Below are 17,495 nucleotides of genomic sequence, written 5' to 3'. Positions count from 1 at the left end.
AATTTCAGTAAATACATTAGGTCTGGAAGGAGTCTGGAAACAATTGAAATTCTGTATGTGCAAAGCTATGGGACTATTAATATTGTCCTGTTTGAGCACTGCAGGGGTTGCAGGTGCTGAGTGATACCTTTCAAGCATTTTCCAGCCTTGCAATCCTTTTCCTCACAAGCAGAGCTGGGGGCTTTGAGAACAGCTTTTATATTTATCATTGAGAGGACTACTTACTCTGACTCTCCAATGTTTTGAATGAAGCTGTGCTTTCACCCACATGCTCCCAGCTATTAGGCTAAAGACAGTATCAAAGTAATTCCAGCTGTTGAGTGGACAGCTGAGCTAGCTTTGAAAAGTAGACTGCCTCTGAACCTTCAGCAAATGGTTTTCTCTCTCCTCCCCTCAAAGTAGCAATTTATTTTCCTGCTAATTGGAGCAAAGTTGAACCCTATCTGTATCTCATTGCTTTCCCTGACCTCCTCTTTAGACAAGGTCAGGCTTTTCCAGTCTATTACCCTAATGACCACAAGTGGCAAGTGGGAGGAAGGGTTGGCTGCTTGTTTTGCCTCCTGATGTTATGATTTGCAGAACTTGCTATGTTCTTTAACTGAAAACTTACATTTTAGCAGTGCAGGCTTTTTGAAAGCTAGGAATCTGAATCATGATATTTTCATGCTCATTGTCCTTACGTTTAGCACTTGGTCAGCATGGGCTGAGACTCCTCACCTTTGGAGTCACCAGACTGGACAGCCATACCCCCACTCTCATCCTGCACCTTCCCATTGTTATTTCCAGATACCTCATTGCTGTTCAGGCTGAGTGCACATTTCTGCATTAAAACCTGTAGTCCATGGAGAAAATCTGCTCTGGTCTTATTGGAGCCCCACTGTAGTCACCTATGTGATAAACTTAGCAGAATCGTAGAACCACCAAGGTTAGAGAAGGCCTCCAAGAGCATCCAGTCCCACCATCCACCTATCACTAATATTTCCTACTAACCCATGTCACTCAATACAACATCTGTTTCTTGACTGCATCCAAGGATGGTAACTCCACTGCCTCCCTGTTCAGAGAGCTGTAGAGAGCAATAAGGTCTCCTCTGAGCCTCCTCTTCTCCAGACTGAACAACCCCAGCTCCCTCAGCTGCTCCCTGTAAGACTTGTGATCCAGACCCCTTGTTGCCCTTTTCTGGACATGTTCCAGTGCCTCCATGTCTTTCTTTTAGTGAAAGGCCCAAAACTGAATGCAGCACTCAAGGTGCCTTACCAGAGCTGAATACAGAGAGGTGATCACCTCCCTGCTCCTGCTGGCAATACTATTTCTGATACAAGCCAGGATGCCATTGGCCTTCTTGGCTACCTGGGCATACTGCTAGCTCCTGTTCAGCCACGTGCTCCTTCAGCCTATAGCATCGCCTGGGGTTGTTGTGACCAAAGCTCAGGACCTGGCACTTGGTGTTGTTGAACTTCAGCCCAGTGATCCAGCCCATGCAGATCCCTCTGTAGGGCCTTCCTACTCTCAGGCAGATCAATGCTTCTTCCCAACTTGGTGTCATCTGCAAACTTACTGAGTTTGCACTCAGTGCTCTCATCCAGGTCATCAATAAAGATATTAAATGAGCTGCTGCAGGTTGGTCTACTACCATTTCTAGTGCTCAGTTCTGCAAGGTGCAGATCTTCAGTGTCCCCACTACTCTCCAGATCCCAGGTAAGCTCTCGTCTTCTGGGGGCTCACTGATTTGAGGATATTCAGCAGAAAGGAACTGCTGTTTCTGTTCAAGGAACGTTTGGACATTGTGTTGAGGAACGTGGCTTAGTGAGAACTATTGGTGATAGTTGGATGGTTGGACTGGTTGATCTTGTAGATCTTTTTCAACCTTGGTGATTCTGTGAAATCTTGGTAGGCAAAGCTGGGTGCAAAAGCAGCTCTGGGTCTACAGGTGCACAATGTTACAGAATCAAGGCAGAAAGGAAAAAAAATAACCCCGTGTACTCTAATTTCACTTAATGAGAAACCATTCACATTTTACTATTTCTGATCTCTATCTTTCCATTTCTATTGTAATGGTAATTATTAACAGAGAAATCACTTGATGGCTTTCACATACCCCCACACTTCAAGTATCTAACAACCTATTGATTCGATAGCTTGGCAGCATTCCCAATTGAGGAGCTGCAGTTTGATTTTCTTTTTTTTAAAACACTTTGATCATCTCACATGCAAAGGATAATTATTTTTGTGGTTGAAACAAGGGGTGGATTGCAGATTGATGGAGTCTGGAGTATGCTCCTGTGTGCAATCCCCATTTGGAAGAAGCGGTGTCTGCATTTTCTCATAAGAAAGATCTTGAAATACTATCTGTGGGTTGGTTTTCTGATCCCTGAATCACTACAGTCAGCAATGGAAAGGTGTGCCATGTATGTGTACAGAGGTAATCTGACAAAAGACAATAGCAGTATTTGATGCTGTGACCATATCTTTATTTTCCCTGAGTATTGTGCATACTGGTGCAGAAAACTGAGATGGTGCAAGAGGTGCTGGAAGGCTCTCCAATGAGTGCTGGGGGAGTCTGCAATGCTGCACAGGTCAAGCTGTGGTCTTGGCCCTGCAGAACATCACAGGCTCTTCTAGAAGAGCAGAGCACGATGGACAAAGATTTGCTCTCAAAGATAAGAATTTCACCTCTATGAAGGTGAAGCCTCTATGAAGCTCTCTGTCTTTGCAGAACTTTTTTTGCCCGTGACCCTGAAGGGCTTCCCAACTGGTCTGTTAATCATCCATATGCAGCTGAAATGGCCCAGTTTGATCATGCAATGCCTAGATGACCTGAGGACCTATGGGGAATAAGACAGTGGGAGAACTTGAATTACGAGGTAGTAGTTTTCCCATCTCATATATCACAGACTGAAGGCTTTATGACTTCAGAGCTTACCGTATTAATTTTATGCATGAGTGCTTTATTTTTTTTCCATACAAGATATATCACTGGCTTTCTGGAGCAAAATATCATTAGACCTGGAAAGGGATTTGGTCACTTACACTTTGTCACCGAGGATCGTTGCACATAGATTATGCAGGCCCGTACTGTGCCATTTCTTATGTGTTTATTAAGTGATTATAAATATCGATCAGTGCGCCTTCAGGGGACACTTTAGATCTGTTATTGTAGCAACATTTCATTTAGAAAAATGACACGCATGCCTTGATTTGTGCCTTGGGAGGGCCCGTTGAAGGGCTTGCCTTATAAGACGACAGTCTGTTCTGGTGGAATCAGCTCTGTTCCACTGTTGTGCATCTTCTCCCATCCCATGTTGAGGTGGTACATTCAGTGCTGGCATTGAGGACTGGATCCTGGATCACCTGGAGTCCTGCCTTGTCTGGGCCTGAGCCTTTGGTTTTATCAAACCAAAAGAGCTCCTTTTGGTTTTATATATATCAGTTCAGGGCATCAGTCTTGAAAACATGACTTATCAGAAGTGCTAAGCTCTCAGAGTCATTACTGTTTCAGTGATAATGACTGTTTTTTTATAAATGAACCTACAAAATCTGTTTTCCCTGGAAGTTTAATCTACTACCACGTAAGCTAAGGCAAAAGAGGTGGTGAGACTGGAAGACTCTCATGTTCCATCTGCTTGTGTCCATGGTTTTCCTTCCCACAGCAGAAGGGATGTGCAGAAATGCCCTTTGGAGCTCTTCTGTCTCAACCAGAGGCCAAGCTGCAGCTGCATCTCTAGACCTTGCTTTTGGTTTGTTCCCAAGATGGTTAGTGCAAAGACCTCAGCTAGACCTGTGCACCGTTGCAGACTCACCCAGCACTCATTGGAGAAGGCAGTTCAAGTCAAGCATTCAGAAGAATTATTTTCCTCTTCAGTCAATACAGACATCTTGAGTTTCCAGGGGAAAAAAAAACAGCTTGTAGAACGTTGCTAATGAAAGTAACTGAAGGCTGGGCGTCTTCTGGAAACGGATGCTTCAGGTTGTTTCTTTTTCCTTAGAATTATGTTTAAAGTGTCTCATGCCGAGTACTTAAAGAGCAACCTGGAAATGTGGCTGGTCTCTGTTCCTGTATTTCCACTTACTTATAACTGAACACTACAAGCCCACCTTTGATTAAGTGATCCATGAAAGAAAAAAGTGCTATCTGGCACTTAAATTTAAATTAATACTTCCGTAATTTATTAATGAAAAGGATGGAGATGAGAAGCAATAGGTAAGCAGTAAGGAGCCCGCATAAATTCATGAACAAAACTGACTGAAATCTTCAACTGCACCCTCAGACTGAGCAGGGTGGACAGCGTAAATATGATTTGCAGCCAGATACCTGGAGAAGGAGGAATTTCCTTGTGTTACATGATTGTTTTTTATTAGTTTGATGATGTACAGTGGGACTATTTCTCTTGGAAATAGCTTATTAGTTAACATTTCATTTTCCTTCCAAAGTTAGCCTCGAAAGCAGCAAGATGAAACACAGCTCCCTGCCATCGGCCGTCCCCAAACTTTATTAATACCAATTGTTGCTGCAAATGACCTGTCTCAGAACGAGTAATAAAGATCTCATGTTGCACGTAAGCAAAACACGCTCGCCCTTAATCATGTGGCATTTCCACAGCAGGGGAAGAGTGAAAAATTTGTTAATAAAAAAAAAACACCAATAAAATTCATGATACAATTGCCTTGGTAGTTATGTAACTGTTATACCTGCTGCTTTTTTTTTAGGAATTTGAGACCACACGCTAATTTAATATAACACCATCGGCCCGTTTCTAGCTGTGCTTTATCCTAATGATGTGCTTGTTTGAAAGGAATGTGAGTCAGCTGTTTTTTTCCTTTATTTTCCTGTTTTCTAACCTACTCAATTTCTCTTTTCTCTTTAGTTGTAACAGGAAGGCTCTGACAATTGAAGGTTTCCCTAGGACAAGGCTTGAGAATGATCACCCTCTGCCCCTGTGCATGAAGGTAACAAAGTGTTTGCAATGTATTATGTTCTTACGGGCATTTCCATGCACTCAAAAACTAATGTAAAATGTCACTTGTTGGGCAAAATGGGAAATGTGTCTGAAATGGCAAAACAAATCTGTAGTCTGCGTGGATTTCTTGCAAACCTGGCTGCTGAAACATTTCTCATTGGGGCAACTGTCTCCAAGGACTTGCGTTGACAGCAGCAGTTGCAAATTCAGTCATATCCACCTAAATTTCTGCACTGAAGATCTCAGTCCTCATTCAGCGTCGTCTTGTTTCTGCCCTTAACACAGATTCACAGCAGAAAATTCCTGTGGTTAAACTATAAGGTGTCAGATTCACTGGCAGTGTATGAACACTGGGTGATTTTAGGCTAGGAAATGATAGTCTGTGTCTGTAATCCACTTTCTGGATGGAGCTCAGGTTGCCACTAATGGTTGTGGTGAGAGGTGGGACTGTGAATGATCCAGCTGGAGAGATGGTGAGCCTGGATCTTCTCAAGAGAACCCAAAAGGAAGCAAGAAAGGACATGTCATTGTCTCACAGCCTTTGTGCTATCTTCACCTCATGGGAATTACAGCATGTCCACTAAAGGGAACTGCACAAAAACAGTGGGACTTGGAGTTTTCAGTAAGACCATGAGGCTAAATCATCTTATGAGGCTTCTCATCACAACATGCTTTGTGTTCCAGGCGCATCACCATATGGTTTCTTTTAATGCAGGAGGAGCAGGGATGGGTAACACTACTGCTTGTATAGAAATGCAATTAAACCAAGTGCAGAGGACTGCAGCAAGCTGAGAGAATAACCTTGAATCCAGGGAAAGTCAGGGGAAACTTAAAGCCAGCTGCAGCTCCAATGGGTCCCTGCACACCCCTTTTGCTCACAGTTTCTATTCATGCTGCTGAAGTTCCAGAAGATGCTCAATACAATGGAAAATTGCTTCTTTGGGTACCATAGCACCTTGGCTTAGAAGTGCTTTAACCTTGGCCTCATGCTTCCTATGGGGCCTGTTGTCTTTGCTACAGAAGTACTGACACGAGCCAGGAGTGTGCAGAATTTTTCATTTGAGTAAAATTAAAGCCTAAAACCTTTACCATCCTCTCAATTCCAGGCATGCTCTGTCTGCATTAAGTTAAGCTTAACACTCAACTTGATCTTGACACACGCTTGCACACTTTTGCACGCTCTTACACGCTTTTGCACTCGCTTACACATCTTCAAGCTTGCTGGCAGATCTTGACACACGTTTGCACTGGCTTACACGCGCTTGCACACTTTTGCACGCTCTTACACGCTTTTGCACTCGCTTACACATCTTCAAGCTTGCTGGCTGATCTTGACACACGTTTACACTGGCTTACACGCTCTTGCACACTTTTGCACGCTCTTACACGCTTTTGCACTCGCTTACACATCTTCAAGCTTGCTGGCAGATCTTGACACACGTTTGCACTGGCTTACACGCGCTTGCACACTTTTGCACGCTCTTACACGCTTTTGCACTCGCTTACACATCTTCAAGCTTGCTGGCTGATCTTGACACACGTTTACACTGGCTTACACGCGCTTGCACACTCTTGCACGCTCTTACACGCTTTTGCACTCGCTTACACATTTTCAAGCTTGCTGGCAGATCTTGACACACGTTTACACTGGCTTACACACTCTTGCACACTTTTGCACGCTCTTACACACTTTTGCACTCGCTTACACATCTTCAAGCTTGCTGGCAGATCTTGACACACGTTTGCACTGGCTTACACACTCTTGCACACTTTTGCACGCTCTTACACGCTTTTGCACTCGCTTACACATCTTCAAGCTTGCTGGCTGATCTTGACACACGTTTGCACTTGCTTACACGCGCTTGCACACTTTTGCACGCTCTTACACGCTTTTGCACCCGCTTACACATCTTCAAGCTTGCTGGCTGATCTTGACACACGTTTGCACTGGCTTACACACTCTTGCACACTTTTGCACGCTCTTACACACTTTTGCACTCGCTTACACATCTTCAAGCTTGCTGGCAGATCTTGACACACGTTTGCACTGGCTTACACACTCTTGCACACTTTTGCACGCTCTTACACGCTTTTGCACTCGCTTACACATCTTCAAGCTTGCTGGCTGATCTTGACACACGTTTGCACTTGCTTACACGCGCTTGCACACTTTTGCACGCTCTTACACGCTTTTGCACCCGCTTACACATCTTCAAGCTTGCTGGCTGATCTTGACACACGTTTGCACTGGCTTACATGCGCTTGCACACTTTTGCACGCTCTTACACGCTTTTGCACCCGCTTACACATCTTCAAGCTTGCTGGCTGATCTTGACACACGTTTGCACTTGCTTACACGCGCTTGCACACTTTTGCACGCTCTTACACGCTTTTGCACCCGCTTACACATCTTCAAGCTTGCTGGCAGATCTTGACACACGTTTGCACTGGCTTACACACTCTTGCACACTTTTGCACGCTCTTACACACTTTTGCACCCGCTTACACATCTTCAAGCTTGCTGGCTGATCTTGACACACGTTTGCACTTGCTTACACGCGCTTGCACACTTTTGCACGCTCTTACACGCTTTTGCACTCGCTTACACATCTTCAAGCTTGCTGGCAGATCTTGACACACGTTTACACTGGCTTACACACTCTTGCACACTTTTGCACGCTCTTACACGCTTTTGCACTCGCTTACACATCTTCAAGCTTGCTGGCAGATCTTGACACACGTTTACACTGGCTTACACACTCTTGCACACTTTTGCACGCTCTTACACGCTTTTGCACTCGCTTACACATCTTCAAGCTTGCTGGCAGATCTTGACACACGTTTACACTGGCTTACACACGCTTGCACACTTTTGCATGCTCTTACACGCTTTTGCACTCGCTTACACATCTTCAAGCTTGCTGGCAGATCTTGACACACGTTTACACTTGCTTACACGTGCTTACACACATTTGCATGCTCTTACATGCATTTATACTTGCTTACACATGTTTATGCTCTCTTACATGTGCATTCACGAGTTTATATGTATTTATGTGCTAACACATGCTTGCAGACGCTTAAATGCATTTACACCACAAGTTTACATGGTTACAAGCATATGCAAACGTGAAAATGCATATCAGTGTGTGTAAGCACATGTAAACACGTGTTAGCACATGCAAGGACATGCAAGCGCCTTCTAATTACCATGCTTGGTTAAATGCATCTTCTGAGTGTAATTTCATGAAATTTATAGAAGCTAATTTTTAAATTGACATTTAATTCTGTAATTGTAGTATCTATACTCCCCATGATGAATCAGAGTTATTTCAGGCAGTTTTGCCTGCAAGTGCTCGTGACGGCTCTGCTGTGTGACACAGCCATGGGCCTGGCCCTGCTGCAGGTCAGCAACACTTGACCTACAGATTCACAGCCAACTCCCACGACAGATGCTATGTCCAGCAAATATTTTATCTTGCAGAGTACATAAATCACTTTCATCCACAGAAAACAAAATCCCAGAGGTGTGTGCAGAGGAGACAGGCTCCTCAGCTTTCTCTTTCCACCAACCTCATTTGGAGGCCATCAGTGGCCTGAGCTGCCCTGCTGTCACTTTCCAAGGGAGATGCATCCAGGCTGGACAGACTGGCTGGATTCTCATGGAAACCAGCTAAGCTGGTTACTTTCAGTGCTTTTTCCCTATTTCACTGAATCATATAACCTGAAAAATACACACACAAAGGACTTCAGTAACATAACATTGCTTGGAATGCATTTCAGAGTTCATGACAACAGCAAGAAATGATAAGGAAAAAGCATCTAAAGCTAGATGCTAATGAAAAAATAAATCAGTAACTTTGGGAGAATGATCTGGCTGGATAAAAACAGGCTGTCTGTACATTCCATGAGCTAATAAAAGGCCTGTGGAGAGAGGCAGAATGTATTGTTTCTCCTGTATGGAGCTCAGCATATATTTTCCATTGGCAACTACAAGTCTTCTTTAAGACTGTACACCTCTGGACATTTAGTTCATTTTGTTTTGTAATTAATCTAATCTTACTTTTGTTATTACCACTTGAAAGTCAATCAGTTCCCCACCTTAAGGATACAGGCATAACTTTCATTTTCTGTTTTCATCATTATTGCATGTGTTTTCATAAACATACAGTGAAGTTTTTCCCATAATCAGTAATGTTTTAATTGGTATTTAACCCCAAATCACCCTTTAAGTACTTCAATATCTCCCTTACAATCCTGTCCAAGCCAGAATGAGGTTTGTACAGGATGATTGATTCCTGTATTCATAGTCATCACCTTTGTTTCCCATCACATACAAGTGACATTTCAGTAAAAAAAAAAATAATGATATTATTGTGGATTATTTGAAAGATAACAAGTTCCTCATATTTTGCACATCCCCTTCTCCTCTCTTCCTCTGGCAGACCCTTCTCCTCTCTTCCCCTGGCAGAGCACATCCATCCATATGGGTGACCAGGATGAAGACACTGATTAACACAGTACAACTCTGTTTCAAAATGTCCAAGACTGGTTTTCCTGGCAAGCTATTTGCTGACCCCTCAAAAGAAAAGTCTTAACACAGATTTTATGCTTTGATAAATGAAAAGCAATAGCAAATACAGCTATTTTTTTACAGCTAATTTGCAAGAACTCAGCCAGACCCAGGAAATGCCAAAAGCTGCTAGTGCAAGGCAGACATTGCACTCATCAAGACAGCTCAGTAGTAAGCAAGCATCATCATCTTTTCCTACAAATTAATCTGCAATGATGTTTCAGTGAACTGATGGACATTTTTCATCGGTTCAACAACTCACCTTCACAGCCACTTCTGTAAACCTCCAAGGCAGGATCCACATAACCAGAAGCAGGTCCAAGCCACCCCCATGCATGGCACTGTCGTGCAGCCCATTGCAGAATGCTCCTCTTCTGCAGCCTGCCCAAAGCCATGGCCTTCAGCCTCCTGTATCTCAGCATCACCATTGTGCGTCACTCAGCAGCAAATGAAGCCTTTTCTGGTGTGTCACTATAAGCAGAAAAAGAGCATGAAAGACTTCATAAACATATATGCCATAATGAACAAAATTACCTTGACTGTGTCCTTCCCAGTGCCAGATGCCTCACACTGTTAATTGGGGCAATAATTATTACAGAAATCCTACTCTGTCCCATTGCAACAAGTCTAATAGCTGCAGCACTCTCTCTCCATCCTTCTGGAGCAGGGTTGGACCAGGTGACATCCAGAGATTCCCTTCCAGCCTCAGTTCTTCTGGATCAGAAGGTTTCTGTGAGAGTTGATGCTGGAAGGTGCAAGCTGACTTCTCTTGGTGCTGCCCTACCTGTCCTTTACCAACTTATAAGGGAAACCAAGAAAATATTGTCTGGCTCAGCATTTTCACTACAGCAGGGGTAGGTCCACCCTTCACAGTGAGATGCAGGCTGTGCTCCTGCCCTGGGTCAGCACTTGAGCTTGCACTGGGGCATATCCCAGCTGTCTGTACCATACCCTTTAGCCTGATATCTGAGGCTGCATACCTATGCCAGGTGCCAAAGGGTCCTGCTTTGACATAGGCACATGATTAAGGTCCCTTTCGCAATGAAAACTGGAGTGTTGACCACGATGTCTGCAGGCTATGTGCCCATTACCAGGACTATTGATCCCCCAACCTCCAATAATCTCCCCCAAGGTGCAAGCAAGCCATACCACTTTGTGTGATTATCCTTATTGCCAGTTTGGGGTCTTACCTGACTATCTGTGCTCACAATTTGGATCTCTCTTAGCAGCCCATGTAGACTGTAGCACCTTCAGCGCGCTGGGTCTGCTGCCTCCAGGCCTTTCATTCAGGTCCCTCAGAGTTTTGTAGAGTCTCCTTCTCCACCCCTGCAGGGACTGAGAGTCCGTCTTCAGGACAGCCTTAAGAATACCATGAAATGAGTCCCTTGGTCACTCTCAATGACTTGAGGCATCCCATTGACATCCATCAGCTTGGTGAGTGCCTTGATGGTATACACCTGGTTTGTTCTCAGCATCAGATAGGGCTGTATTAGCCCACTTGCTGTATTGATGCAGGTCAGGGTCCCCTCAGATTGAGGGATGGGCCTAATGCAATAGACCTGCCATTGCTAGAGAGGACTGTGTCCTCTAGCAAGATGGGCTGTTGTTTCCAGTTTTGGTCTCATCCTAGAGCAAGCACTGCAGTCTCAGCATGCCTGGATGGTATCAGACAGTTGTATGGGCAGCACCCATGCTTTAGCAGCTGCCCACATTGTCTTTTGTCCAGCATGCCACAGCTTCTGATATAACCAGCAGGCGATGTTCTCAGATGGCAAATCCTCAGTGCATTAAACTTGAGCCAGTGTGCCAGCTTCATTATTTCCTGGTGACAGTAGGTGGTGACCATCCACACAGCTCTTGTTTGTTCTTTCCCAGTCCCATTTCTGGCCTTTCTGAGTCAATACAAAGACCTCAGCAGCTGTGCTAAAGTCAGGTATAAAGAAATGCCAGTATCCCAATATACCCCCAAATTCTTGCAGCTGCCTTCGCACTGTAGGGAGTGGGAACACCTGAATCTTGACTGTTATCTCACTGAGTACTACTTTGGTCTTTCCTGACCAAACTACACCCAGCAATTTTCACTGACAAGGTTCTTGCACCTTCTCTGGGTTTACAGCCCACCCTTTTCCTTGTAAATAAGTAGTAAATGAATCTACTTCCATTCCTTATGCCTCTAATGAGTCATAGGATCATGAGTCATAGAATCACTCACATTGGAAAAGACCTTAAAGATCAAGCCCAACCACAACCTAACCATACTACCCTAACTCTAAACAACCCTCCACTAAATCACGTCCCTGAGCACCACATCCAAACAGTTTTTAAACCCAACCACCTCCCTAGGAAGCCTATTCCAGTGCTTTTTCCTCTAAGGAACAATATGCATTGATAGTAGCAGCAGCCGTGCTATGGTAGATGCTGCTACTCCTCTTTCCTCAGCTGCCAAGAAATTTTGTCCTAGTTTATTCAAAAAGCCATTTTTGAAGGGGATTTAATGAAGAGACCATCATCCCATATTTGATCCCATTCTTCAATAATCTGTATGGTACATAGCCATGGGGAACCCAGGATTTCCCCTGGGAGTTCCTCTCTTAATGTATTGGGGGTCTCAGTGACCATCCTATGCATAGTTTTTATTTACTTATTTTCTTAAAGATAACCCACTGTAAATGAGTATCTGCCTGGCTTGCTAAGTGTAATGCTAGAATGTGATGGAAACAGCAATAACAGCAGGGTGACAAAGTCCCAGGCTGCAGCAAACGAGGACAAGCTCAAATGCAGCAGCTATAGATACAGGGGAAGAGGAAAAAAAAGAGTAAGAAAAGTTACTTACCTTCAGAAGGCCTCAGGTATGCAGAGATCTCCAGTGAGATATTCTCACCTCCACTGCCAACCCTTAAATGAGGTCTGGGAAGGGGTGTATCCTGGTTCCACCCCTTCCAATCACAATCAGTGCATTACATGCACCTGAGCTCCCCTGGGTTAACCCTGCCTTCCCACCAGGTGCTCAATCACTGCTTCAAGCTGTGACTTAGCACTGCCCCAGGGGAAGCAGTGTGATCAGAGGGCATGAGCTCCCTCAGAGAAGAGCCTCTGCCCTTCCCTTGTTGAATGAACATTGATGGCACCAAGCTGGCTGTACGTCCAGAGGCTGAGGTCTCTTGTGCACATAGTCAGCCCACCCCAGCCTTGGTGAGGAGAGCACCACCTCTCCCTGTGCTATCCCAGAGGAGCTGGACTTGCTGGATTTGCCTTTCCTTCCAGTTTCCGAGTGCCTAATTACTTCTCTTCCTGGCCTTACATAACTTGTGTCCAGGATCATGCTGGCAATGGGTTATTTTCATGTGCCTTGCATTGGTTATGCACATAAAGCACAGTAAGGCCAAAAATCATTTTCATGTGAATTATTATGGACCCCTGGGCTACTTTATGGGATAGGAGAGCTACTGTGTATTCTCCCCATTTCAGTGTCAGCAGGCAGGAACGTTTGGAAGCAGAGTTCATTTAGATGCTCTTTTAGATGCTCCCCACTGGCCAATCCCTTCAGAAAATGTAGGAAGTACATCTGCAAACGTATGTATGGTAAATTTAATATACGAATGCAGGCTCTTCTTTTCAATATGCTATTGCTCTGTTCCCTGTGTTTTAAGAGCTAACCTTCTACGCTACAATGCTGGGCCTATTTTTGATAAGTTTGTCATTTTCTATAGTGAATTGCTGTTGCAAAAACATATAATTTTGCTATATAGAAAGGCATTCGTTCGCTATACATTCAAGCAGGCTTTCTTTTCACTTCAACAGCTGCTGAAGGGAAGCACGTGATGGCTCCTGCTGTGCTGGAGGCTGAGCTCTTGCTCTTTGGCTTTGCATTTTGCAGAGCCATGACTGCTGCTGCAGTGGCCACAGCCTCCCTGCAGCTGGGACCCCTGGGATGGGGAGGGTTGTGTCAAGTAGGACTCACGTTCATGTGCTGCTGCAGCCATTGTATGCTGCTGGACTATTGGTGCTCAGCATCCTGGTACCGTGTGGTGCTGGATGGAGGGTGCCCAAAGCCCAGGTTTAGCTTGGTTTTGGATGTCTCCTACTTGGGGAGAAGGACTTGTGCCTGGTGATGACATGCAAGTGGTGTAGAGATAAGACTGCTTCCACTGGGGTGTGGAGGAATTCATCTTGTTTCACTGCAGCTGGGGTTTCCCTGCCACTGCCCCCTCAGTTTTTCCCTGGGGAAGTATTCTCACAGTCCCTCTTTTCCTTCCGTAAATGTCTATTTATCATGCTGAAAGTATCACCACTAAGACCTCACTCTTCTCTTACTCCTTTCAAGAGATTTATTCTTCTTTTTCTATTCAAGTCTACTAGAATATATCATTTCTAACTCTGTTCTCTATGCCCTTCATACTTCCAACCCGTTTACACCACCTTTGTCAGCTTTCTCCTCCACCAAGTCCAGGCTCTTTATCCCTTACCACCTTCCTTCCCCTTAATCCACCTAATTCTCTGCTCTGCTCTCTCATGAATGCATCTTGTATTTCCCCAGCGTAATTCACCCACCCTAACTATGGCCAGTTCAGCTGTTACGGAGCAGAGACATTATTTGGTCATCATCCACCCATCCCTCCATCTGTCCATCCCTCCATCCACCCATCCATCCATCCATCCAGCCAGCCAGCCAGCCAGCCAGCCAGCCTTCCACCCATCCACCCTTCCACCCATCCACCCTTCTACCCATCCACCCACCCATCCATCTGTCCATCCCTCCATCCACCCTTCCACCCTTCCACCCATCCACCCATCCATCCATCCAGCCAGCCAGCCAGCCACCCATCCATCCACCCTTCTACCCATCCACCCACCCATCCATCTGTCCATCCCTCCATCCACCCATCCATCCATCCATCCATCTACCCTTCCACCCATCCATCATCCATCCATCCCTCCATCCCTCCATCCCTCCACCCTTCCACCCATCCACCCACACACCCATCCATCCATCCCTCCATCCACCCATCCCTCCCTCCATTCCTCTATCCACCCTTCCACCCATCCATCCATCCATCCATCCATCCATCCACCCACCCATCCATCCCTCCATCTGTCCATCCCTCCATCCACCCATCCACCCAGCCAGCCAGCCAGCCTTCCACCCATCCACCCACCCATCCATCTGTCCATCCCTCCATCCACCCTTCCACCCTTCCACCCATCCATCCATCCATCCATCCATCCATCCATCCATCCATCCATCCATCCATCCCTCCATCCACCCATCCCTCCCTCCATCCCTCTTATCCACCCTTCCACCCTTCCACCCATCCACCCACCCACCCATCCATCCATCCATCCATCCATCCATCCATCCACTCGCCCACCCACCTCTGTCTTTGGAACCCAACACTGCCATAGTGATGTCCTTAAAAACGAGCACACACATGTTGGGCTTTGGAGACGTACCACCTTGACAGCCTCTGTCATGCATTCCTATTGAACGTGTGCAGTTCTGAGCACAGTCCTGTTGAAACTGGGTGCTTTGAAACTTATCCCTGAGCATCAGCCCTCAGGGAATGGGAAGGACTGGAGAAGGTTGTGCTCCTCCATCTATAAACATATGTTTCAGACACCTTTCCCTTGAGACAGCAGCCTCTGGAAGCCCAAGATGAACCTTCCAACAAGATTAAAGAGATGGCATTAATTGCTATCGATCATGGGTCAACAAATTAAATTGCATCTGCAACCACATCTCTGAAAGGTCTAAATGAGAATAGTAGTTAATGGGTCTGGCTGGCCCAGAGCTGTGATTAATTAAAGGGAGAAATGAACTAAAACACAAAGAAAAAAAAAAAAAAGAAAGAAAGAAAGACTGAGATGAGGCTGAAATTCTTTGGAAATAAGCAGGTTATGTGTAAAAATAATTTAAAAAAAAAGTGTAAAGCAGAGAGCTGGATGGGATTTCCATTCTGGATATGCTCTGTCAGGCTTAAGACTGGCTGTACCAGTGACGAAGAAGTTGGGTGTTGCTCCATGCACCCTAGGTGCCCACTGATGAATCTTTAGCGACATCAGTGATCCGTCTTGCCATAGCTGGAGCACAAATAGCATGGCCTTCCCATGGGAAGCTGGGGGAGGTCCTTCTGGGCAGGAATACAGGTGCTGCCCTGCCTCTCAGAAAATAATGGAGAAGCACGGCGTGGAATGTTGATGGTGTTTAATTAATAATGGAGAAAATAATAATATGCGGCACGTATAGCACCGTACTTGTTCCAAGCACTGTACAAACATTAACTACAGTAATTAAGCTGTAATTAATTAGAGTAACTACTAATCAGTGTAAATAATGATGCATCTGGAGGTAGCAAAAGGAGTTTGTGAACGGAAAGCAAATTCCCACATTTGGGATGTGGGGCTGAATATCAAATGGCACCAGTAAAGAGAAGAGAGCACGTGGAGGTTGAGGGGAGGGCCTTGGAGCTGCAGGCGATGTGATGGCAAAGTGGGGAACTGGGGCAGGGAAATCAGCAGAGGAAAATACACCACAGATATAGAGGGTTTTTTTTTTTTGCTGGTTCACACACTTTATATTTAACAAAATAATTTTTTTTTTTTTTAATAATATATTTTTTTACACATCAAATATTGTTTCTAGAACCCTTTTTTTTTTTTTTTTTTTTTCTTACAGAATAGGTTTTTTTTGTTTGTTTTTCCCTCACTAGTTTCAGGCACGCTATTGTTTGAAAACTTTGAAAAGGGATGGATGGTCATATTGGCAGAGAGCAGCTGACAAACCAAGGTGACAATGGCTTTGTTTGTGGTGCCAGCAGGGAGCACATCCTCAGCCCAAGCACAGCAGCGGCTGCGCCAGTGCTCGTCCCACCCCAGCTAAGGATCTGCCCTCTGTTGAAACGCAAAATGGGGAAGAAATGAAAATACCAAGGCAGCTGTGCACCAACCGAGACCGCCTCAATGCATGTGCTGGTTGGATTTGCCATCGTCACTGCTAAGAGCAGGTGTGCTGGGCTGAAGGCTGACCGAAATAACCACCCTCGTCCTAATGGCAACGGGCAAAAAGCAGCAAACTAAGTGTGAGCGGTGACTGGCACAGTAGTAGTGAATCAGACGGAGAGCAACCGGCCCCCAGCAAAGGAGCTGCGGGGAAACACCACTGCTCTCTGACCTGGCTAAGACGCCGTGCTCTCGATGTCCTCGCGAGGACACAAACTCATGGTGCCCACGTTGGCACCCTCAGCATCGCTGTCCCCACGCAGTGGGGAAGGTCAGCACGGACCCAGCGTTGGGCTCAGCCCATGCCCCCTCCTGTCCTTAGTGCCCCCCCACAGACACCACGGAGACCGCCCGCTGCTTCGCTCATAGCTGTATTGCCCCGACCGTCCCAGCTTGGGCTTAAAAAAGTTATCATAAATAAATCACAACAGCAAAAGAAATGAGTGTGGAAAACCGCGATCCGCGCCGTCGGAAGTGAGAGCGGTGAGCGAAGCGGCGCCTCGCAGCCATCGCCAGTCCAAGAGCTTGGCGCAGGACGTTGCATTTCCTCTCCTTTTCCCTCTCCACATCTCACCACGGAATCCCTCCTGAGCGCCGATAATCACGAAAGCAGAGCAGCTACGTAGGTGCTGGGTACGTGGGGCCGAAAGCGTGAGGGGCAGGGAGGGAAACCCTGTCCCTCCAGGAGTGCCCGGTGGCCTCGGTGGTGACCCTGCAGCAGCTGGAGGAGCTGGGACGCGTTGGAGCCGTGCTCGAGGTGGCAGTGAGGGGTTCTGCAGCTACAGAGCCTGCTTGCCCTGGCACTCGCGCTTGGAGCACTGCGCCGGCTTCCACCAGTCCCCGTTGTGGCAGTGGCAGATGTTGCAGTCGTCCACCTTCACCTCGATGCCCGCGGGGATGATGGTGGTTCCTGCGAAGCAGTTGGGACCTGTGGGAACACAGGCACATTGTAGAAATGAATACACGTT

General features: G+C 45.9%; 1 protein-coding gene and 1 long non-coding RNA gene across 4 annotated transcripts in view; both read right to left on the bottom strand.

Annotated features, from left to right (window-relative positions):
• Nucleotides 1–8,847: 8,847 nt before the first annotated feature.
• LOC149917314 (uncharacterized) lies at nucleotides 8,848–12,386 on the bottom strand. Of its 2 annotated transcripts, XR_016468045.1 has the most exons (4): nucleotides 12,365–12,386; nucleotides 10,722–10,890; nucleotides 9,794–10,002; nucleotides 8,848–9,466 (listed from the first exon to the last, which is right to left on the bottom strand). It is a non-coding gene; the product is annotated as an uncharacterized LOC149917314 (long non-coding RNA). The 2 variants fall into 2 exon arrangements; XR_016468044.1 differs by lacking the exon at nucleotides 12,365–12,386 and having other exon boundaries at nucleotides 10,722–11,489.
• A 3,830-nt stretch (nucleotides 12,387–16,216) lies between these two features.
• VWC2L (von Willebrand factor C domain containing 2 like) overlaps nucleotides 16,217–17,495 on the bottom strand; it is a 37,565-nt gene continuing 36,286 nt past the window's right edge. For both annotated transcript variants that reach the window (XM_031604579.2, XM_090144471.1), the window contains exon 4: nucleotides 16,217–17,455. In XM_031604579.2, the coding sequence (XP_031460439.1) occupies nucleotides 17,307–17,455 (149 nt within the window). In that variant the 3' untranslated portion in view covers nucleotides 16,217–17,306. The remainder of the gene's footprint in view (nucleotides 17,456–17,495) is intronic.

This window comes from Phasianus colchicus, chromosome 7, assembly GCF_987193195.1.
Source record: "Phasianus colchicus chromosome 7, bPhaCol1.hap1.1, whole genome shotgun sequence".
NCBI classification, from domain to species: Eukaryota; Metazoa; Chordata; class Aves; order Galliformes; family Phasianidae; genus Phasianus; species Phasianus colchicus.
This window is presented reverse-complemented; position numbering and strand designations above follow the sequence as displayed.